Source organism: Macrobrachium rosenbergii, chromosome 25 (genome assembly GCF_040412425.1).
Source record: "Macrobrachium rosenbergii isolate ZJJX-2024 chromosome 25, ASM4041242v1, whole genome shotgun sequence".
Taxonomy (NCBI): domain Eukaryota; kingdom Metazoa; phylum Arthropoda; class Malacostraca; order Decapoda; family Palaemonidae; genus Macrobrachium; species Macrobrachium rosenbergii.
This window is the reverse complement of record NC_089765.1, coordinates 12,722,540-12,745,033: the sequence shown is the minus strand read 5'-3', so window position 1 is coordinate 12,745,033 and position 22,494 is coordinate 12,722,540. Positions and strand designations below refer to the sequence as shown.

At 35.0% G+C, this 22,494-nt stretch overlaps 1 protein-coding gene across 3 annotated transcripts in view; it reads right to left on the bottom strand.

The window, feature by feature from the left end:
• The window catches only part of CenG1A (Centaurin-gamma-1A), a 122,402-nt gene that overhangs the window by 62,277 nt on the left and 37,631 nt on the right, over positions 1–22,494 (bottom strand). Inside the window, exons 1-2 of one of the 3 annotated variants that reach the window (XM_067126906.1) lie at positions 18,944–19,018; positions 5,248–5,722 (exon numbers count right to left, since the gene is read on the bottom strand). The exons of 1 other annotated variant lie outside the window; for it this stretch is intronic. In XM_067126906.1, the coding sequence (XP_066983007.1) occupies positions 5,248–5,386 (139 nt within the window). In that variant the 5' untranslated portion in view covers positions 5,387–5,722; positions 18,944–19,018. Of the gene's footprint in view, positions 1–5,247; positions 5,723–18,943; positions 19,019–22,494 lie in introns of those variants that run through there. One more of the 3 variants, XM_067126907.1, reaches the window with a different exon arrangement.

The following is a 22,494-nucleotide window of genomic DNA, read 5'->3' as shown; positions in this document are numbered from 1 at the left end:
ACACCTACTCGAGTCAATGGTCCAAAACACATCCTTTCTTTTCATATCCTATTGTTGACGATACCCTACGGAAGATCCTTAACCGTCCTTCGCAGGATTCGCCAATCCTGCACCGTTAGTTCTATAATCCTCGAGTTTCCTAATTATTATGCCAAAGGGCTCCTTCTAGTTTTTTATCAGGTATCATATGTATATTTGTAGTTTATTATATAACAGTCAATCTCTACCTACGTGTATGTACTGTATATGTATGTGTGTACGTATGTATACTGTATATACAATGTATATATATATACACACATTATATATATATGTATACATATACATATATAATATATATATATATATACATATATATAAATGTATATATATATATGTACATCTACATAAAAATATATACATATATCTATATATATAATATATAATATATATATAATATATACACATCTATATATAATCTATATATATGTAAATAAATATACATAAATATACAGAATTTTGACGTCCACAATTTTATGTGCATGGCTAAAACTCTCTGTCTAACGTCAAACTTTCTCTCTCTCTCTCTCTCTCTCTCTCTCTCTCTCTCTCTCTCTCTCTCTCTCGAGGGCGAGCCGAGAGAAGAAGAAGAAGACGAAGAAGAAGAAGATAAGAGGCACATCATAACGGATAAAGCCGAGGGTGTAAAATACCTCCGGGGTAAACGTTCCAAGTACTCTTGAGATATTGTTTTACATTTCATGAGACCTTGAGGTTTAAAAGTTTCTTTATATGGCTGGTGGGATTGTCTTTATAGACACGCGCATACATACATACATACATACACATATATACATACATATATAATATATATATACATATATATATATATATATATATATATAAAATTCATTCATTGTATGTATATATACATAAAATTATAGCAAATAAATTGCGTTCATATGTAATATACCTTTACAAGCACACAGGCTTTCACAGGCGAGAGAGAGAGAGAGAGAGAGAGAGAGAGAGAGAGAGAGAGAGAGAGAGAGAGAGAGAGAGAGAGAGAGAGAGAGAGAGAGCACAGAAACTTTAAATGTAAAAATATAAGTAAAAATCAAAAAGAAAAAGAAGATATTAACCAGAGAGAGAGAGAGAGAGAGAGAGAGAGAGAGAGAGAGAGAGAGAGAGAGAGAGAGAGAGAGAGGAACACCCTTGAATCTCGTGAGATAGGAAGGTGATTTCCTCCCACTTAGAGATGTTATGATTCGCCTTGAGAACTCGACTCAAAAAGGGGGAAGGGGAGGGGAGATGATGATGATGATGATGGTGATAGATCCTTCACAAAACTCTCTCTCTCTCTCTCTCTCTCTCTCTCTCTCTCTCTCTCTCTCTCTCTCGTAAATATCTTCTTTCTGGTTAATGTCTTCTTTTTCATTTCAATTTTCATTTATTTCATTTTTACAGATCTCTGTCTCTGTCTCTCTCTCTCTCTCTCTCTGCTTAATATCTACTTTTTCATTTCAGTGTTTATTTCATTTTTACAGATCTCTCTCTCTCTCTCTCTCTCTCTCTCTCTCTCTCTCTCTCTCTCTCTCTCTCTCTCTCTCTCTCTGTGTGTGTGTGTGGCTAATATCTACCTTTTCATTTTGATTTTTACTTATCTCTTTTATTTTTAAAGTTTATGCTCTCTCTCTCTCTCTCTCTCTCTCTCTCTCTCTCTCTCTCTCTCTCTCTCTCTCTCTCTCTCTTTCCGTTTCCCATACAAGCGATTTCTATTCACTGTTTTTCTTTCTTTTTCCACGCGGAGCTAAACATTCTTCCGTCGTCACACTGCTTAGGGTCACAGACGCTGAACAAACACGAGGTCTCCTAAGCCCTTCTTGAAATAAGCAAAACAAAATGATTTTCCTTATTTTTGAGTGATAAAAAAACATGAATTGTGAATATTTCTGTAATTATTTTACTGTTAACTTTATAATTATCACAATTACCATTTTATTAACAGCTATAATCACAACACCGAAAGGTTATTTACGCAGGCTAAAATAAGTTATTAATTTTCATATTCATTCAATTTTTAAAAATTATTTTTCTAAAAATTTTTTGTTATATTTTTTCGTTTTTAATATTTTAAACGTCTTCATTATTCTTATCTCTTAATGTTATTACTCTCTCTCTCTCTCTCTCTCTCTCTCTCTCTCTCTCTCTCTCTCTCTCTTAACATTATATATATATATATATATATATATATATATATATATATATATATATATATATATATATATATATTTATATATATATATATATATATATATATATATATATATATATATATATATATATATATATATATATATATACTCACACACATGTACATATACGTACAATAATATATAACTATATATATACATACATATATGCACACATGTGCGTAGACACCTACACACACACACACACACACACACACACACACACACACACACACACACACACACACACACGCCGCATAACGAACGTACGCAAACGAAATAACACGTCCCTCCAAATCTTAAAACCACGTGGAACACTTTCGGAGTTTATGTCCTTCTTGCCCCGTCTCTTCCCCCCCCCCCTCCCCGCCATCCCCCAGGGGACCTCTTTCTCTCCCAACCTCTAGGAGAGAGAGAGAGAGAGAGAGAGAGAGAGAGAGAGAGAGAGAGAGAGAGAGAATAAAGAAAAGGCGGGGAAAGACGCGAAGGTAAAGAGAGAGATCGAGAAGAAAAAGAAAGAGTGAGGAAGGACGTGGCGGAGAGAGAGAGAGAGAGAGAGAGAGAGAGAGAGAGAGAGAGAGAGAGAGACGTGAGGAGTAAGGGATAAAGATAGGGGTAAGACACTTCTCACATTTTATGACTTGAGACGCGCGGTTCTTCCTGAAGTATTTATGACCCCCTCTCTCTCTCTCTCTCTCTCTCTCTCTCTCTCTCTCTCTCTCTCTCTCTCTCGGGAGTGACAGTTATGTTTAGGAGATACCTTGAGTTGTGAGGATATATATATATATACATATATATATATATATATGTGTGTGTGTGTGCGTGTGTATGAGTGTGTGTAGTGACGTCAGCATTACAAGACGTAGCCCAGGATTTTCCTAAAAGCTTAAAAAACCCAAAGAACGATATTTCAAAATTCGTCATACTTTGTGTGAGTCATCTACTTAACCTGGCAATTCTAAGTTATTAAATTAATGTTAATATACATATATATATATATATGCAAATTAGGCTGTGACGGACACTTTTCAATGGTCACGTTATTAGAAACTTGTAAGTTTTTTAAAAAGCTTCTTTTATGAGTACTGGTCCTGTTTTCTACAAATTTGGTATATAGGCTACTGAAGGTCAGATCACGTGGACAGTGCATGTATGTATTTAAGTTCGTACACAGAATATATATATATATATATATATATATATATATATATATATATATATATATATATATATATATATATATATATAAATGTACATATATATATATAATATAAATGACAATTATTACATTTTGGTCAAATTTAACAAGATCTAAACAAGTACCAATTTACTTTCCTGTAACCAGAAATAATTCTTGAATTATTATCAGTAATAATCAGCAATAATCAGGAAAAACCTGTTATACTGAAAGTTATGACGTCAGCATGATAATCAGATATTATTGCTATGCCAACCGCTGCGAACTTTCCACACTTACATTTAGACTCGATTCGTTCACACTTTGCAACCTGCAACTTATTACCTACAGTGCTCAGTAACCAACAAATTAAATACTTGGTTACGTTTAGTGTCAAATCAGAAAAGCAATTATGTACAGTGTCAAATACCCAATGGATTAAATACTTGGTTATCTTCAGTGTCAAATACCACACAAAAAATAATACCTTCAGTGTCAAATAACACACAAAAAATAATACTTTCAGTATCAAATTCCACATAAAAAATAATAACTTCAGTATCAAATTCCACACAAAAAAATAATACCTTCAGTGTCAAATACCAAACAAAAAATAGTACTTCAGTGTCAAATAACAAACAAAAAATAATACCTTCAATGTCAAATACCACACAAAAAATACCTTCAGTGTCAAATACCAAACAAAAAATACCATCAGGGTAAAATACCACGCAAAAAATAATACCCTCAGCGTCAAATGCCAAACAAAAAATAATACCTTCAGTGTCAAATACCAAACAAAAAATACTTTCAGTGTCAAATACCAACAAAAAAAAAAACATACCTTCAGTGTCAAATACCACGCAAAAAAGTTCATTTCAGCTTCAAATACCCCCCAAATAAAAAGTTGGCCACCTTCACTTTCAAAAGAGAAAAACAATTACCCACAATGTCAAACTAACAAAATTAAATACTTAATTGCCTACAGAATCAGATACAATAAAATAATTACCTCTAGTGTCAAATACAAAAAAAATACATACTTGGTAACCCCCAATGCCAATGACCCAAAAATTAAATACTTGGTTACCCTCAGTGTCAAATAACCAAAATATAACATACAGTAAATAAAAAATTAAATACAGTACTTGGTTACCCTCAATGCCAATACCCAAAAATTACATACTTGGTTATCCTCAGTGTCAAACACCCTAATAATAAAATACAGTACTTGGTTACACTCAGTGTCAAATACCAAAAACTTTAATACTTGGTTGACCCTCAGTGTCAAACACCTAAAGTTTTAAATGCAGCACTGTTACCCTCGGTGTCAAATACCCGAAAAATTACACAACTGTTACCTTCAGCGTCAAATAAAACACAATTAAATGTTTCATTACCTTCAATGCCAAACATCAAAAAATTAAATAATTTGTTACCTTCAGTGTCAAATACAACACATAAAAAGTTATCTTCGTGTCAAACACCCCAAAAAAAGTTATCTTCGGTGTCAAATACCCCAAAAATTAAATACTTGGTTACCTTCAGATTCAAATACATAAAAATATCATTACTTTCGGTGTCAAAGGCCCCAAAAATTAGTATCTGATTACCTTCCGTGTCAAATTAACAAAAAATTAAATTTCATTGTCTCCAGTGTCAAATACCATAAAAAAAATTACCAGTTGCAAATATAAAAAAAAATCTGCAAAAGAAATGGCAAAAAAACTACAACCATATAATTCACAAAATAATAAATAATAAAAATCTACCAAGAACGACTGGGCGATGACGCAACCACTTCCACAACCTCCCGAAAGAAAAGAAACAACAAATTACCTGACTTCCTGTCGATGTTGTTGTTGTTATTGTTGTTTGTTGTGGAAGCAGCGGGCGTGGGCGTAATCGTCACGCTCTTCGACTTCTTCAGACGCAGAGAGCGGCGTACGGAGCGGACGAAAGTGTCGCCGTACTTCATGGCGACAGATTTTGGCGACGGGATTTGGCGACAGATCTGAGACTAGACTGACAAGACGCGAGGTACGACGGTACCGCCACCAGCGCCTACTGCTTCTGCTACTACGGTACTTCTAGATATACTCAAACTAGGCTTCATTACTGTCATTTTCTATATTTTTTTCTAGTTACGGCAGACGCAAATTGACACTTTTTCACTTTTTAATTTTTATTTTTGATTTTTTGTCCGGTTGATAATGTTTTCCTAAGACTCTTACGTCACTTTTTTTTTTAGGGGGGGGACTGTTCCCTGGTCTTCCTTTCAGCGGAAAAAGGGCCTAAGTACTTCTAAGACCTACTGAATGTTGTTTCCACATTCAGGTAAAAATGAAAAGATAAAATAAGCCTTCTTTTGTATGTGTAAGACATTTCCACATTCGAGTAAAATTCAAAAATAAAATAAAATTTATTTTTTGGATGTGTAAGTCCTCATTTGGCCCAACTTATAAACAAAATTATGATTCTAATTAAAAATTCAATACACCATTTTTAACAAACTTGAATTTACTGATATATATATATATATATATATATATATATATATATATATATATATATATATATATATATATATATATATATATATATATATATATATAGAAATAAATCTCTGGCTCACTTCAGGATCGAACCCCGGTCTCTCACAAACGAAAGGCCAGGGCGATGCCAACTGACACACACAGGTCATGTAACATATGTGGATTAATTGGTAGCACCCTGGCCTTTCATTTGAGAAGGTAGCACCCTGGCATTTCATTTGAGAGACCAGAAACATGACATGTGTGGGTTAATTGGTGGTGCCCTGGCCTTTTATCTGAGAGACCAGAAACATGCCCCGTGTGGATTAATTGGTAGCGCTCTGGCCTTTCATTTGAGACTGGGGGTTCGATCCCCACGTGAGTCACAAATTCATTTCTGTGAAACACGCGCTCATGTGTTGCTTAGCTCCGTTATGTAATATGAAAATTTAAAATTCAAAATCACGTTTCAAAAGCTTTATAATAACGCCACATCATCTTCCATATCAATAATCTACGTCACAGAACGCCAATGACATTTATAATAATAATAATAATAATAATAATAATAATAATAATAATAATAATAATAATAATAATAATATTTTACAGCAATCTTCTCCAGGATGACTTCACACTACTTGATTATTATTATTATTATTATTATTATTATTATTATTATTATTATTATTATTATTATTATTATTATCATTATTATTATTATTATTATTATTCAGAAAATTATAAACCCCTATTCATGTGTAACAAGCCGACCACAGGGCCACTGACTTGAAATTCAACCTTCTAAAGAATATGGTGCGGTGAGGTGCACTTTAATAAAAATAAAAATAAATATATAAGGGCTTCCACTTTGGAGGACTTCACTGAAAAAATAAATAAGTGTTTCTACTTTGGAACCGAGACATTCAAAAGTGCTGCAACTTTGGAGCACTTCACTGAAAAAATAAGTGATTCCACTCTGGAGCACTTCAATGAAAAAAACAAATAAGTGTTTTTACTTTGTAGCACTTCAATGAAAAAACAAGCAAGTGTTTTTACTTTGGAGCACTTCAATGTAAAAACAAATAGGTGTTTCTACTTTGGAGTACTTTAATGAGAAAATAATTAAGTGTTTCCACTTTAGAGCACTTAAATGAAAAAACAAATGTTTTTCCACTTTGGAGCACTTCCATGAAAAAATTAATACCTGTTTCTACTTTGTAGTACTTTAAAGAAAGAATAAATAAGTGTTTCCACTTTGGAGCACTTCAATAAAAAACAAATAAGCGTTTCTACTTTGGAACTGAAAACTGCTACAACTTTGTGGGCTGAGATTACTAAAACCATCATACAAGACGTTCAGGACAACGCCTGGACCTTGGAACTTGGCTCTCCCATCGCCAAGGTAGGTCGAGAAGTAAATGATTTTGCTGACTGACAAATAAATAAAAAGAGGCACAAGGTTAGATGAATTACGTAGAAGAAAAGTCCAACGAATTTCACCTGTTGCAGGTAACAAATTCGATTAATATTATTATTATTATTCGGAGGGTGAACCACTAAAGGGGCCACTGACTTGAAATTCAAGCTTCCAAAGAATATGGTGCTCATTAGGAAGATGTAAGAGGAGATAAAGGGAAATAAAGAATTATTGTTATATTTTAAGTATCTAAACACTCTTCTAGGAAGATAGTCAACAATTACTGTTACTTTTTTAAAGTAACTAGACAGTCTTCTGGGAAGATTTAAAGTATCTAGACAGTCTTCTGAGAAGATAGTCAACAATTACTGTTACTTTTTAAAGTAACTAAACAGTCTTCTGGGAAGATAGCAACAATTGCTGTTACTTTCTTCAAGTATCTAGACAGTCTTCTGGGAAGACAGTCAACAATTACTGTTACTTTTTAAAGTACCTAGACAGTCTTCTGGGAAGATAGTCAACAATTACTGTTACTTTTTAAAGTATCTAGACAGTCTTCTGGGTAGACAGTCAACAATTACTATTACTTTTTAAAATACCTAGACAGCCTTCTAATTCCTTTTCAGCAAAAAGAGAAGAAGAAGAAGAAGAAGAAGAAGAAGAAAATCTTTAAATAAGCTCCTAAAACCCTTTTAAAAAAAAAAAAAGGGCAAGTGGTCCACTACTGGACGCCTTTAAAAGGGTGTTGTCCCCTGTCTTAAGAGGCTCCAAGGGCGTCACCTCGTTTAAGTCTACTGAAGGTGTGGGAGGCTCGCTAGGGCTTGACCGGAGGAGGGAGTGAGGGGAGAGAGAGAGAGAGAGAGAGAGAGAGAGGAAGGGGGAGGGAGAGGTGTCCCTAGATCAAGCCAGGCGGGTGGGTAGGTAGGGAGGGCATGGGCGTCGCCCACTGGAGTTGCCGAGGGAATTGGTACACCTGCAGGAGGGACTTTTTGAAGTATGTTCACCTCCTCGGGCGTCACTGACCCTGGTGGTTTGCGACGCCAGGTAACTTTGCAACCCAATCGATGAATCAATGGAGCGTTCACTTCAATTATTTTTGTTGTAGTTATTTAAGTATAATAATCTTCATCTCTTTCATAAACAGATTCAAAACAGTAGTTAACATTACAATAACTTTTAATTATGTTCACCTCTTCCTTGAGCTAGTCGCTGACCCTGGCGATTGTAACGCCAGGTAACTTTTGCACCAAATCGATGAATCAATGCAGTGTTCTTTTCAGTTATCATTTGTGTTGGTTATTTAAGTATGAATCTTAATCACTTTCAGAGAAAAACTAAACAAATGGTTAATAACACAGTAATGTTATATAATTGATGCAACCCTTTTTCAATAACCCTCATTACCACTGCTACTGCAATTATCATCATTGCTAATTGCGTACGAGCAATTATAGCAATCTTTCAATTGCTTGCAATCTCACCCTACAGGTGTGTTGCCCTGTCACGTAATAATAATAATAATGATAATAATTTCCATGCCACAGGCGTGTTGTGTTGTCAAGTAATAATAATAATAATAATAATAATAATAATAATAATAATAATAATAATAATAATAATAGAGGAGATTCAAAAAGGGCTGGGTGTTTCTACTGAAGGCAGCTACAGATCACTGAGCTGCTATGATAGATATGCAAGTACTCGGTCCAAGACTTGAAAGTAGTTACGCCCAATCTTTGATGATAATGACAGATCCTGCATTCCTACCTGGCCCGAAGGACAGGTATACAGGTATACATGTGTATACAGTGCTCCTGTATCTACTGAAAGTATACAGCACTTTTTTTCACTGAAGCTAAGAGGTGTAAACATTTCATACAATCTGGTCCTTCTGTAAATACTGAAACTAAGGCCCGTGTTTTATACATCCTAGATACTTTTTGAATAAATCCTTAGGTGAATCCTATTATATCCTATCAGCTGTAAGGAGGATGAATTTAGGGAATGGATGAAGACTATGTACAATTATACAGGCATACACCACCTCTGCATCTACTGAAAGTAAGGCAAGTATTTTAAACATCCTAGATACTTTTTTCCATAAATCCCTTGGTGAATCCTATCATATCCTACCAAATGTAAGGAGGATGAATTTAGGATATGAATCAATACTATGTACAGATATAGGCGCATACATTACTTCTGTATCTACTAACACTAAGGTACGTGTTTTATTCATCCTACATTCATTTTTTTTATAAATCCTTTGGTGAATCCTAACACATCCTACCAGCAGTTAAGAGGATGAATTTAGGAAACGAGTGAAGACTATGTACAGACATACAAGTACGTAGCACTTCTGTATCTATTGCTTAAGACACGCATTTCAAACATCCTTGATACTTTTGTGCATAAACCCTTAGGTGAATCCTAACACATCCAACCAGCTATCAAGAGGAAGAGGATGAATTTCGAAAACGAATCACGACTACAGAGAGCACCAGAATAAAAGTGAGAAGAGGAGAGACGGAAGTAAATGAGAAAATAAACACCAGAATAAAAGTGAGAAGAGAAGAGAAGGAACAAATAACAAAATAAACTTGATACAAAGGAAAGAGAAGAAAATAGTAACTGATAACAGACATATTATACCAAAAATCAAACAGAAATCTCAGACGCCAGAATAATTATCTCAAAGGAAACATAAACAGCGAAAAAAGAGGAGACGAAGGAAGTAAATACGAAAATAAACTTGATAAGGGTATGAGAGAAGGAAGTCACTGATACCAGGCAAAACCAAACAGAAATATCAAACACCAGAATGTAAATATATCAAAGGAAAAACGGCAAAAGTGAAAAAAAAAGGATCTTAACAAGCCAAATTGAGGAACAAACGGAACAGCTGTTTCCTCACCGATGGGAGTGCCTGTATATGGTATTACCCATCCCGCTTTAGGGCAGGAGACTGCACACACACACACACACACACACACACACACACACATACACACACACACATACACACACACACACACAAAGCTGGCTAGCTGGCTAGAAGGCGCCCGTGCCTTATTCTCCTGCCATAGAAAAGGATAGCCAGTCGCCAAAAAATGGCGTTTATTGATTTTTATTTCTTATCAAGATGACAGTTTGGGAAGAAAGAAAAATCAATAAAAGATATAGGTAATACTTAGTAAGATTCTAAAAGCAAACATTTGTTGTTACAATACCTTCCTTTGTATACAACCGTCTAACTCAATATGAACTGTGAACTCTATTTTTTGTTTTTGTTTCAAGATAACATTTTAGCACAAAAGAAAATTAAACAGAAGCCATATTCTATTCGCTACGAGTCTAAACAGGAACATATTGTTGCTACAAAACATTCCCTTGTTTACAAAAGCCTCATTCAAAATGAACTGAGGCACAAACATACATAGTTTACGAATAAAACACTTTGTTTTCATTTACATATGCATGTTTACGTGGTAAATACATCTGTAATGCACGCAAGCACAGCACAGCTTCTTGAGCAAGAAATATCAAAACATTAAATTCATATGTCATTGTCTAGGTTAAATGATTTAAGATATTAAACAAGACAGAAAAAGAAATTATTCATGAAGAGAGAGAGAGAGAGAGAGAGAGAGAGAGAGAGAGAGAGAGAGAGAGAGAGAGAGAGAGAGAGAGAGAGAGAGAGAGAGAGAGAGAAATGAAACCAGCCTAGCCTGGCAGAATCCCATTACACATTACAGCAAGAAGCATCATCTATCTGAATGCTGACAGATGATGACAGGTGATGATGAAATATATGAATATATTATAAATTTTATTTAAAGACTGAATGGCAGAGACAAAGCACGTATCATAGGTAGCAAGAGTCTTTAATAAATTTAAATTTTACATATAAAATTTAATATAAATGCTATAAATGCTCCTAAATCTGGTAGCGTATTTTTTAAAAATAAAATTTTAAAATACGACTGGTCCTAAATTTGGTGACGTATACACCTGAATATTAACCTCATGCAGCGTCAGCAGATAGAGACTGCTCAAGGTTTTCAAGGTATGTCTAATGAAGAAATACGATAAATTTCAAAATTTTGAAAAACTTTAAAATATAACTGCCCCTGAATTTGGAACCATATACCTGAAAATTAACCTCAAGCAGCGTCAGCAAATAGACACATAACAATTTTGAAGGCATGATTCAATGAAGAAATACGATAAATTTAAAAATTTAAAACCTAAAAAATAGAACTGCCCTAAATCTGGTGACCATACACCTGAAAATTAACCTCAGCAACGTCAGCAGATAGCGACAGATCAAAATTTCTGACGAAATAAAATGAAGAAATATTCCGAAGGTCAACTTGTACTATACAAACACCTCCATCTCTCTCTCTGGGAACCGACTTTTACGTAAAAGTTCTGAGTTATACCGAAAGTGAAGTCCATCTCACGTATATATTAAAAAAATAATAATAAAACCCTGGCCGTGATTTCGATGTTTTTTCATGTATAGGGAAAACCTCAAATATTAATTTTTTTTATATTGAAATATGCAAATTTTCCAAATTTCTTTTAAGTAATGAGTCTGCAAGGTTGTAAATATGACTGTGATAATTCAAAATCATCAGTCTTAATAAGCAAAGGCTAAATGAGTTCTAGGTCAAAGCTTGTATAAACTTTGTCAAAGTTTGCAAAGTAATTTTTTGTGTTACACGAATACTGACTTTGGCATGAAGCCGAACAAAAATTTATTTTAGAGACGTAAATTCAATTTATTTTTTTTGCTAACATCAGCAAAAAACATTAAAAAACGTTAAATTAATTTTACGTCAAAATTTACAAAACATTTGAATTTTATCGGAGCAATTTCATTGTTCAGACGAACTGAACTGAATTGAATTGAATACAGAATTTAGGCCAAAGACCAAGCACTGGGACCTATGAGGTCATTCAGCAATGAAACGTAAAATTGACAGAAAAAGTTTTGAAAGGTGTAACAGTAGGAAAACCTCGCATTTGCACAATGAATCAATCATAAGGAGAGGCTGGAAAGTAAGATGGAAGATAAAGAATATGAAAGGAGGTACAGTAAACGAAACGGAAGGGGTTGCAGCTTGGGGTCGAAGGCACGCCGCAAAATATCTTAAGTAACGCCTACAGTAACCCCCTGCGGAGATGGTGTTCAGACGAAGAACAAGATTTGGAGAAGTAAATTCAATTGAGTTTTTGATGACATCAGCAAAAAATGACAAAACGCTCAATTAATGCCACATCAAAACTGATATAACCTTTGAATGTTAACAATATATTTGTATTAAAGCAAAACACTGCCTTTGGCATAAAGCCAGACACATAATTCAACGAAGTAAATTCAATTTTATAGATATATTTTTTTGCTGACATCTGCAAAAAAAAAAGAAAAAAAAAATAGAAAACACTAAACTAACTCTACATCAAAGCTGACAAAACCTTTGGATGTCAGCTAAGCAATTTCTTTCTGTGTTAAGACGAAGAACAACGACTTTGGCATGAAGCCAACACAACATTTAGTTAAGTAACTTCAATCTGATTTTCAGCTGACATCAGCAAAAAATTTTCCACCAAGATTTACAAAACCCTTCAATTTTAGCAAAGCAATTTCTGCGTTACGACGAAGACCAATGACTCTGGCATGAAGCCTACAAAAAATTCTACGAAGTAAACCCGATATGATTTTTTGCTGACATCAGCATAAAAAATAAGCAAAAAATAGCAAGGAAGCAACACAACTGCAGCAGAGGAAGCAAGAATCACTCGACAGGTAAGGCGCTTCGCACCTGAAGACCCCAAACGCCCCCCGCCCACCCTCACTCCCTCCCTCGCTCACTCTCCCTCACCCACTCACTCTCACTCTCACTCCCTCTCTCTCCGTCTCTCTCTCTCTCTCTCTCTCTCGCCCACTCCCAAACCCACAGCCACCACCACCACACGGTAACAAGAAGGGCCTTTTCGCGCGGAAGGACGCGAATATTCGACCTGGGGTTGGCGAAGGGCGAACCCTGAGGCAGGAAAAAGTCGGATAGTGGTCAAATTTTGCCTGAGTGGAGTTCCGCAGGGCGTTCGTCCTTGACCCTACAGAAGAAGAAGAAGAAGAAGAAGAAGAAGAAGAAGAAGAAGAAGAAGAAGAAGAAGAAGAAGAAGAAGAAGAAGAAGAAGAAGAGGAGGAGGAGGAGGAGGAGGAGGAGGAGGAGGAGGAGGAGGAGGAGGAGGAGGAGGAGGAGGAGGAGGAGGAGGAGGAGGAGGAGGCAAAAACAAGAAGTCGATGCTCCTACAAACGTAGGTGTTTAGGGGTGGGGTGAGAGAGAGAGAGAGAGAGAGGGGGAATTCCACTGAACGTAAAATTTTTGAGAAATGTTCTCTTTAATTCAGTATACGTTTTGAGAGAGAGAAGAGAGAGAGAGAGAGAGAGAGCAGGAGGATATGCAACAAGAACAACCCGTACCAGAGGAGGACATTCGCAGCAACAACAACTAAAACAGGACAACAACGTGGGGTCACTCACGTCCACGGGGAGAAACAACTACAAATGTATGACAAGAATTCACAAACAGCAGAAACAACAGCTGATGGACGAAGAGTTACAATGCACAGTGACTTGAGGCCTTACTGAGAGAGAGAGAGAGAGAGAGAGAGAGAGAGAGAGAGAGAGAGAGAGAGAGAGAGAGAGAGGACACACCATGTTTAAACTAATAAGACAGAAATCACCTTGCTGAGAGTAACAGAGACAGAGAGAGAGAGAGAGAGAGAGAGAGAGAGAGAGAGAGAGAGAGAGAGAGAGAGAGAGAGGACACACCATGTTTAAACTAACAAGACAGAAATCACCTTGCTGAGAGTAACACGACAGAGAGAGAGAGAGAGAGAGAGAGAGAGAGAGAGAGAGAGAGAGAGAGAGAGAGGAACCACATGTTGAAACTGACAAAAAATAAGGAGAGAGAGAGAGAGTGAGAGAGAGGACACACCATGTTTTATCTAACAAGACAGAAATTACCATGCTGAAACAACACGAGAGAGAGAGAGAGAGAGAGAGAGAGAGAGAGAGAGAGAGAGAGAGAGAGAGAGAGAGAGAGAGCGAGAGAGAGAGAGAGAGCGAGAGAGAGAGAGAGAGAGAGGAACCACCACGTCGAAACTAAAAAAAAAGAGGAATATATATATATATATATATATATATATATATATATATATATATATATATATATATATATATATATATATATATATATATATATATATATACATTATATATATATATATATATATATATATATATATATATATATATATATATATATATATATATACATATATACATACATACATACATATATTCCCGTCACTCGCAATCAATTCATCCAGACAAATAAAGACTCAATAAACGACTCTTGAGCCTCGGCCCACCAACATGCCACCCAGCCAGCATGCGGTCGAACAATCACATTGTATGACACAACGAGGAACCAGGTCACAACCCCACAATTACAACCAGATGCAGGAACGACTTGTGGGATAACCCGTTTCCTCGGAAGGTTATTTTGGTGGAATGTTTCCATTCTGATTGATGTAATCGTTTTGAGATATAGTGGTATTGTTTATGTGTAAGTTTTAGGAGATATAGTGTAATCGTTTTGAGATGTGGTGGTATTGTTTATGTGTAAGTTTTAGGAGATATAGTGTAATCATTTGAGATATAAAAGTGGTATTGTTTATGTTTAAGTTGTAGGAGATATAGTGTAATCGTTTGAGATAGAAAAGTGGTATTGTTTATATTCTAGTTATAGAGATATAGTGTAATCGTTTGAGATATAAAAGTGTTACTGTTTATATGTACTGTAAGTTATAGGAGATATAGTGTAATCGTTTGAGAAATAAAAGTGGTATTGATTATGTTCTACTTATAGGATATATAGTGTAATCTTTTGAGATATAATAGTGATATTGTTTATATTCTACTTACAGGAGATATAGTGTAATCATTTGAGGTATAGAAGTGGTATTGTTTATATTCTAGTTACAGAAGATACAGTGTAACTGTTTGGGAAATGGAAGTGATATTGTTTATATTTTCAACTACAAACAAAAGAAGGTTAGATTATTGCCATATACACTAGAAGGCTCTGAAGTTTGAGACCAGTGACTGACAAAATAACTCAAAATATGCAGAGGTTATTTGTTAACCCAAGATTGAAGGGTTACGATGCTGTCTTGACAAGATTGAAAATAATACCCTATATGTAAGGTTTAAATAAGTATTTCCTACTGAGATGGTACAGAAATCCTGGAAAATGTAAAAAAGATAAAATAAGTGGACCAACTGAAAATGAAACTGTAAATAAAAGAAAGGAATGCATAAATAACTTTAACAGAAATGTGGAAACATATTTTCACAGTAGTCCAAAATGAAACTTGAGATTTTCAACCATAGTTGTAAAATCCTTCAAACGATTTAAGCTCGACTGTAAAATGAAAAATGAAACTAAGATTTTAAACCAAATTTGTGAAAGTGGTTCCTTCAAACGATTTAAACTTGAATATAAAATGGAAAATGAAACTAAGATTTTAAACCAAATTTGTGAAAGTGGTTCCCTCAAACGATTTAAACTTAAATGTAAAAGTGAAAATGAAACTGAGATTTTAAACCAAATTGGTAAAAGTGGTTTCTTCAAACAGATTTAAAACTTGAATGTAACAGGGAAAATGAAACTCAGATTTTAAACCAAACGTGGACAATAAAACTGAGATTTTAAACCAAATTTGTGAAAGTGGTTTCTTCAAACGATTTAAACTCGAGTATAAAAGGGAAAATGAAACTGAGATTTTAAACCAAATTTGCAAGAGAGTTCCTTCACAAGAACTGAACTTAGATACGAAAAATCGTAAGTACAAAAAATGTGCTTCTAAAATAAGGGCACAGGACCCTAAAAATGAATATCACTAGAGCTTAGAAAGGATTCCGGAACTGAGAAATCTTTATGGAGGCAACTCAACACACTCACAAAGGAAATTTAAATGATTCAGAGAGGCAGCAAATGTTTAAATGAGGTGGAAAAGAACAAAAATGAGTCGACAATGGCTATGAAATATTCGCAAAAGGCTGGAAAATGTTGGGTGTTAATGTTACATTAATTTGAGGTTAAATGTTCTTCGTGTTAGAAGTTATTATTATTATCTTCTGTATTCCCCTTTACCTCCCCTTACTTCTTCCTAATGAACAGCATAATGTCTTTGGAAGCTTCTTGAATTTCTTCAAGTCAATGGCCCCTGTGGTGGGCTTGTGCCATATGAATTGGGTTCTTCTCCTGAATAATAATAATAATAATAATAATAATAATAATAATAATAATAATAATAATAATAATAATAATAATACTGACGTGCAGGAAAAGCGAATTATAAGAAAAATTGAGAAAACTCAGTATAAGATCAATTCGCATTATGCAGCCATAATATTAAACAAAACTTGCCTCAAAGAGAGTTTTCTTCCTTCTAATAATAATAATAATAATAATAATAATAATAATAATAATAATAATAATAATAATGGATTACTTTTTTTTAAATGCTACAATGCAATTTGGTACCCTGTTCTTTATATAAAATACCAAAGAGGAATATTTTAAGGAGCTGTCAGTTAATAATAATAATAATAATAATAATAATAATAATAATAATAATAATAATAATGGATTACTTTTTTCGATACGCTACAAGGCAATTTGGTACCCGTCCTTTACATAAAATCCCAAAGAGGAATACGATGGAGCTGTCAAATGGATTACAGTATTTTAAAAAGATTTACTTCATTCCCAACTAGAAGGGGCCAACTTCTACAAGGCAGTGGAATTTCAAATCATCAATATTTCAAAGCTTTTTTGTTCTTGGCCTACTTGGAAAAGGCCAGTCAACTGTCCTTGACAACTGACTCAAGAATCGCTGACTCAAGAATCATTGATGAAGCTTTGCTGTAATATGTCAAGTCTCCACTTGTCAATGTCATACAAGTGCTATAATATTGTGACAGAACATCATCATTCAAAATCTATGCTTGTTGATCTTTAGAGTGTTTTATCTTGCTATCAATGTTTTTATCTTTATTGATGTCTTCTGATTTTTTTGTATAACAACTTCTTATCCTGTGTTCCTAAACTTCCATGTGCTGTAATATTTCTACCTTTTTGTCTCTGAATATGGCCCTGAGCTGAAATAAGGTGCATTATTGTTGTTATTAATATTATTATTATTAATTATTATTATTATTATAATTATTATGATTGTTATTATTAATTATATTATTATTTTATTATTTTACTATTTTATTTTCATTATTATTATTATTATTAATAATTATTAACACTATTATTTATTATTATTATTATTATTATTATTATTACTATTATTATTATTATTATTATTATTATTATTATTTGAGTTCGTGGGACATCTCATTAAACAGCATGAGGGCCACATATTCGATTCATTTTATAATTTAAATCGCACCTTGACTCCATTACCGAGTCTATAATGACGTATATATGTAATTAATTTTCATCGATACATTTGTGAACTACGCGGATCTCAAAAGTTATAGATAATTTGATAGCTAACTATTCAGCTTCAAAGAGAACAGACTGGGCGGTACTATATTAAATAGCTTAATCCTAATCACCAAAGCAGAATTGTGCACACCATCATAACAAGAGATTTATGAATAGACATCTACTAGTGCTTAATGATATTATCAATTACAGTACTAGCTAAGTATATGTATGTATGTATGTCTGTCCATGTGCATATATATATATATATATATATATATATATATATATATATATATATATATATATATATATATCTCAATAAAATTTCTTATAGCCTCATACTTCATATAATAATAATAATAATAATAATAATAATAATAATAATAATAATAATAATAATAATAATAGTGTGCATGATTTTCTTTCACTAATTAATAAACGTTCACAATGCCACAATAAAATATGCCAACTCATCCTCTAATCCTATAATAAGAACACGTGCATACAAAAAGATAAGCGGGTACTCATACCCACTATATATATATATATATATATATATATATATATATATATATATATATATTTCATATTTATATATATTTATGATAATAATCACTTTTGTACATGATATATATATAACTATATATATATATATATATATATATATATATATATATATATATATATATATATATATATATATATATATATATATATATATATGTGTGTGTGTGTGTGTGTTTGTTTATACTGTTAGTAACTTATATAGCCTACTCATTGTACAGTATACGCAATTTCACACTGCGTAATTGCATAAATAAATAAGTGATAAAAAACCCACTCTCTCCCTACACCAAACTGAACGAAGATACAAGATAAAAAAAAAAAACATGCACAATCACACAAAAAAAACCAAAAACAACAAACTCCCGTGGTTAATCCCCAAGACAAGCGAGACAACCGTAAAATCAAAAACAAATAACTACTAAATCCACAACCTCCCACTGGTACGGAATCGACACATTACGCGCGTACGTTCACACGCGTCCACTGTCAAACCCACACTGAGCAGCAGGGTCGGACTGAACGAGCCCAGACACAGACCGGGCGGGGGAGAGGGGGGTGTGGAGACCTGGGGGGATGGAGGACCTCCAATTTCCAGACGCCGTTGCCACCTAGTGATTTATTTTCCAGATGGAGTTGCCACCTAGTCTTTTCTAGGTACGAATGCATTTCCCGGTTTTTAATATTATTATTATTATTATTATTATTATTATTATTAGACGGGAGGATAGGAGATATATAGATACTTGTTTCAAATATGCGATGGACAATATATCAATTATTTTACTTATAAAAGTGTGTGTGTGTGTGTGTGTGTATTTGTATTAATTGATGCGAAGCTGAGTTTTAAATATATGGATTAAAATACAATACAGCACAATTTACCTTTGATTAAAATATAAATTACATTTATATAAAATTATACATATATATAATAAAATATATATATATATATATATATATATATATTATATATATATATATATATATATATATATATATATATATATATTTTGCATATAAATTTATATATGTATATATATTGTATGCATATATATATATATATATATATATATATATATAGAGAGAGAGAGAGAGAGAGAGAGAGAGAGAGAGAGAGAGAGAGAGAGAGAGAGAGAGAGAGAGAGAGAGAGAGAGAGAGAGAGAGAGAGATGAGATAATACTAACTCTAATATATACGCAAAGAAACAAATAATTCTGTACATTCCTTTCAGTAAGGTTTCCTTTACATGACAGTCGAGAGAGAGAGAGAGAGAGAGAGAGAGAGAGAGAGAGAGAGAGAGAGAGAGAGAGAGAGAGAGAGAGAGGCAGCTCACGGAAGCAGCCAACAACATCTGCAGTAGTACTTATGACAGCGAGACATTAACACTCTTAATGATATATACACTTCCCGCAGTATACGCACACAAAAACAAGTGGGATTGGATAAATTGCAGTTTAATTTTCATAAAATAGTTCTTTTTTCTACTCTCTCTCTCTCTCTCTCTCTCTCTCTCTCTCTCTCTCTCTCTCTCTCTCTCTCTCTCTCTCTCTCTCGTGTAAATGAGTGAACTTAAAAATTTATGCTAATTAAAAGTAATCAGGAAAAATTATAAGAATCTATAACTCATTTCTCTCTCTCTCTCTCTCTCTCTCTATGTGTGTGTAAATAACTGGACTTAAAGAATTAAAATAAGTTTATAAAAAATAAAGAAAAAACAAAAACCTTAAAGCTACTATATACATATATAAAACTCTCTCTCTCTCTCTCTCTCTCTCTCTCTCTCTCTCTCTCTCCTGTGTCTGTGTCAGTAACCGAACTACAAAAAATAAAAATAATATATATATATACATATATATAAAATAGACATATATTCTCTCTCTCTCTCTCTCTCTCTCTCTCTCTCTCTCTCTCTCTCTCTCTCTCTCTCTCTCTCTCTCTCTCTCGAGTAAATAACAGCACTAAACAACAAAAATAATTGTAAAGAGTAAAAATAAAAAACAAAAATCTAGAATATATATAAACTGTGCATGCACGTTTGTACATCAATAAATACACACAAACACATACACCAACACACATACATACATACATACATACAAACGCACACACATACACACACACAATAGCACCGTATCTGTTTATCAAACAGACGTTTCTTGTTCCCTTACCCATCCACATGGTTAAATCATCACGGGACTAGACGCCCTTTAGGGAGTATGGGCGCGGGGGGGCAATTCACCCCCCCCCAGGGTAAACTCCCACCCCTAGGGGGTGAAATATGACATAACGAATCCCCCCAAAGCCCACTAACCCCCCCTTAACCATTTTCGTCGGTTCATTCCTTAAAGAGAAGAAACCCACTTTTAAGTTCATGACTATAATCATCAGCTTCGAAATAAATATATACCCATCTTATGGTAATTTCATTTTGGGGCATACCTGAAGTATGCCCAGAGAGAGAGAGAGAGAGAGAGAGAGAGAGAGAGAGAGAGAGAGAGATGAGGTCCCTTGCCTATCCATACAAGCTTACATTAGAGAGAGAGAGAGAGAGAGAGAGAGAGAGAGAGAGAGAGAGAGAGAGAGAGAGAGAGAGAGAGATATTAAAAAACTCCAGACCTTCTTCTTCTACCCATCGGTCAACCAGAGCTACGAAAGAAAGTGGGAAGAGAAAATACGCGATAATAAAGGAGAATTAAGGCAGGAAGGGATAAAAAAAAAAAAAGTAAAGAAGGCGGCGGCTTGAGAGTGATTGCAAAACCTTTTTATTCTTCCTCTTCTTCTTGTCCTTCTATCCCTCGGTCAACCAGACCTAGGAAAGAAAGCCGGAAGAGAAAATACGCGATAATAAAGGAGAATAGAGGCAGGGAAGGGATGAAAAAAAAATAATAAATAAGAAGGTTTGAGAGCGATTGCAAAACCTCCTCTCGAATCCTCTCGTCCTCAGACTCATCTCCTCGAAGGCTCTCTCTCTCTCTCTCTCTCTCTCTCTCTCTCTCTCTCTCTCTCTCTCTCTCTCTCTCTCCACTCGAAGAGGTTTTTACCTCGCCCTTGAAAGCCACAGTTTCGAGGGGCATTAATCATCTTCCTCCTCCTCCTCCTCCTCCTTCTTGACCTTAGATGACCAGGTCACTCAAGGTCACGAAGGTCGAGGAGGCGAACTTCACACCCGCGTCAGGAAGTGAGAATGAATGATGGGGCTTGGACAGCCCCCGTAACGGACGAGAGAGAGAGAGAGAGAGAGAGAGAGAGAGAGAGAGAGAGAGAGAGAGAGAGAGAGAGAGAGATTCTCGTTTTACCGCGAAGGGGAGGCAGGGACGCAAGCAGCAATAACAGCAGGGGAAGCAGGAACGTAACGGAAGGGGAAAGCAGGAACGTCACAGCAGGAAAAGCAGGAACGTAGCAGCAAGGAAAGCAGGGACGCAACGGCAGTCACAGCAGGGGAAGCAGGAACGTAACGGAAGGGGAACGTAGGAACGTCACAGCAGGAAAAGCAGGAACGTAGCAGCAAGGAAAGCAGGGACGCAACGGCAGTAACAGCAGGGGAAGCAGGAACGTCACAGAAGGGGAAACAGGAACGTAAAAACAGGAAAAGCAGGAACGTAACAGCAGGGAAAGCAGGAACGTAACAGCAGGGAAAGCAGGACCCCAACAGCAGTGACAGCAGGAACGTAACCGCAGGAAAAGCAGGAGCGTAACAGCAGGGGAAACAGGAACGTAACAACAGGAAAAGCAGGAACGTAACAGCAGGGGAAGCAGGAACGTAACAGCAGGAAAAGCAGGAACGTAACAGAAGGGGAAGCAGGAACGTAACAGCAGGGGAAGCAGGAACGTAACAGCAGGAAAAGCAGGAACGTAACAGAAGGGGAAGCAGCAACCTAACCGCGGGGGAAACAGCGGGGAAAGCAGCAACGCAACACACCAGTAACAGCAGAAAAGCAGCAGAATTAGCAGCAGAACCAGCAGCAGCAGCAACGCCAGTAA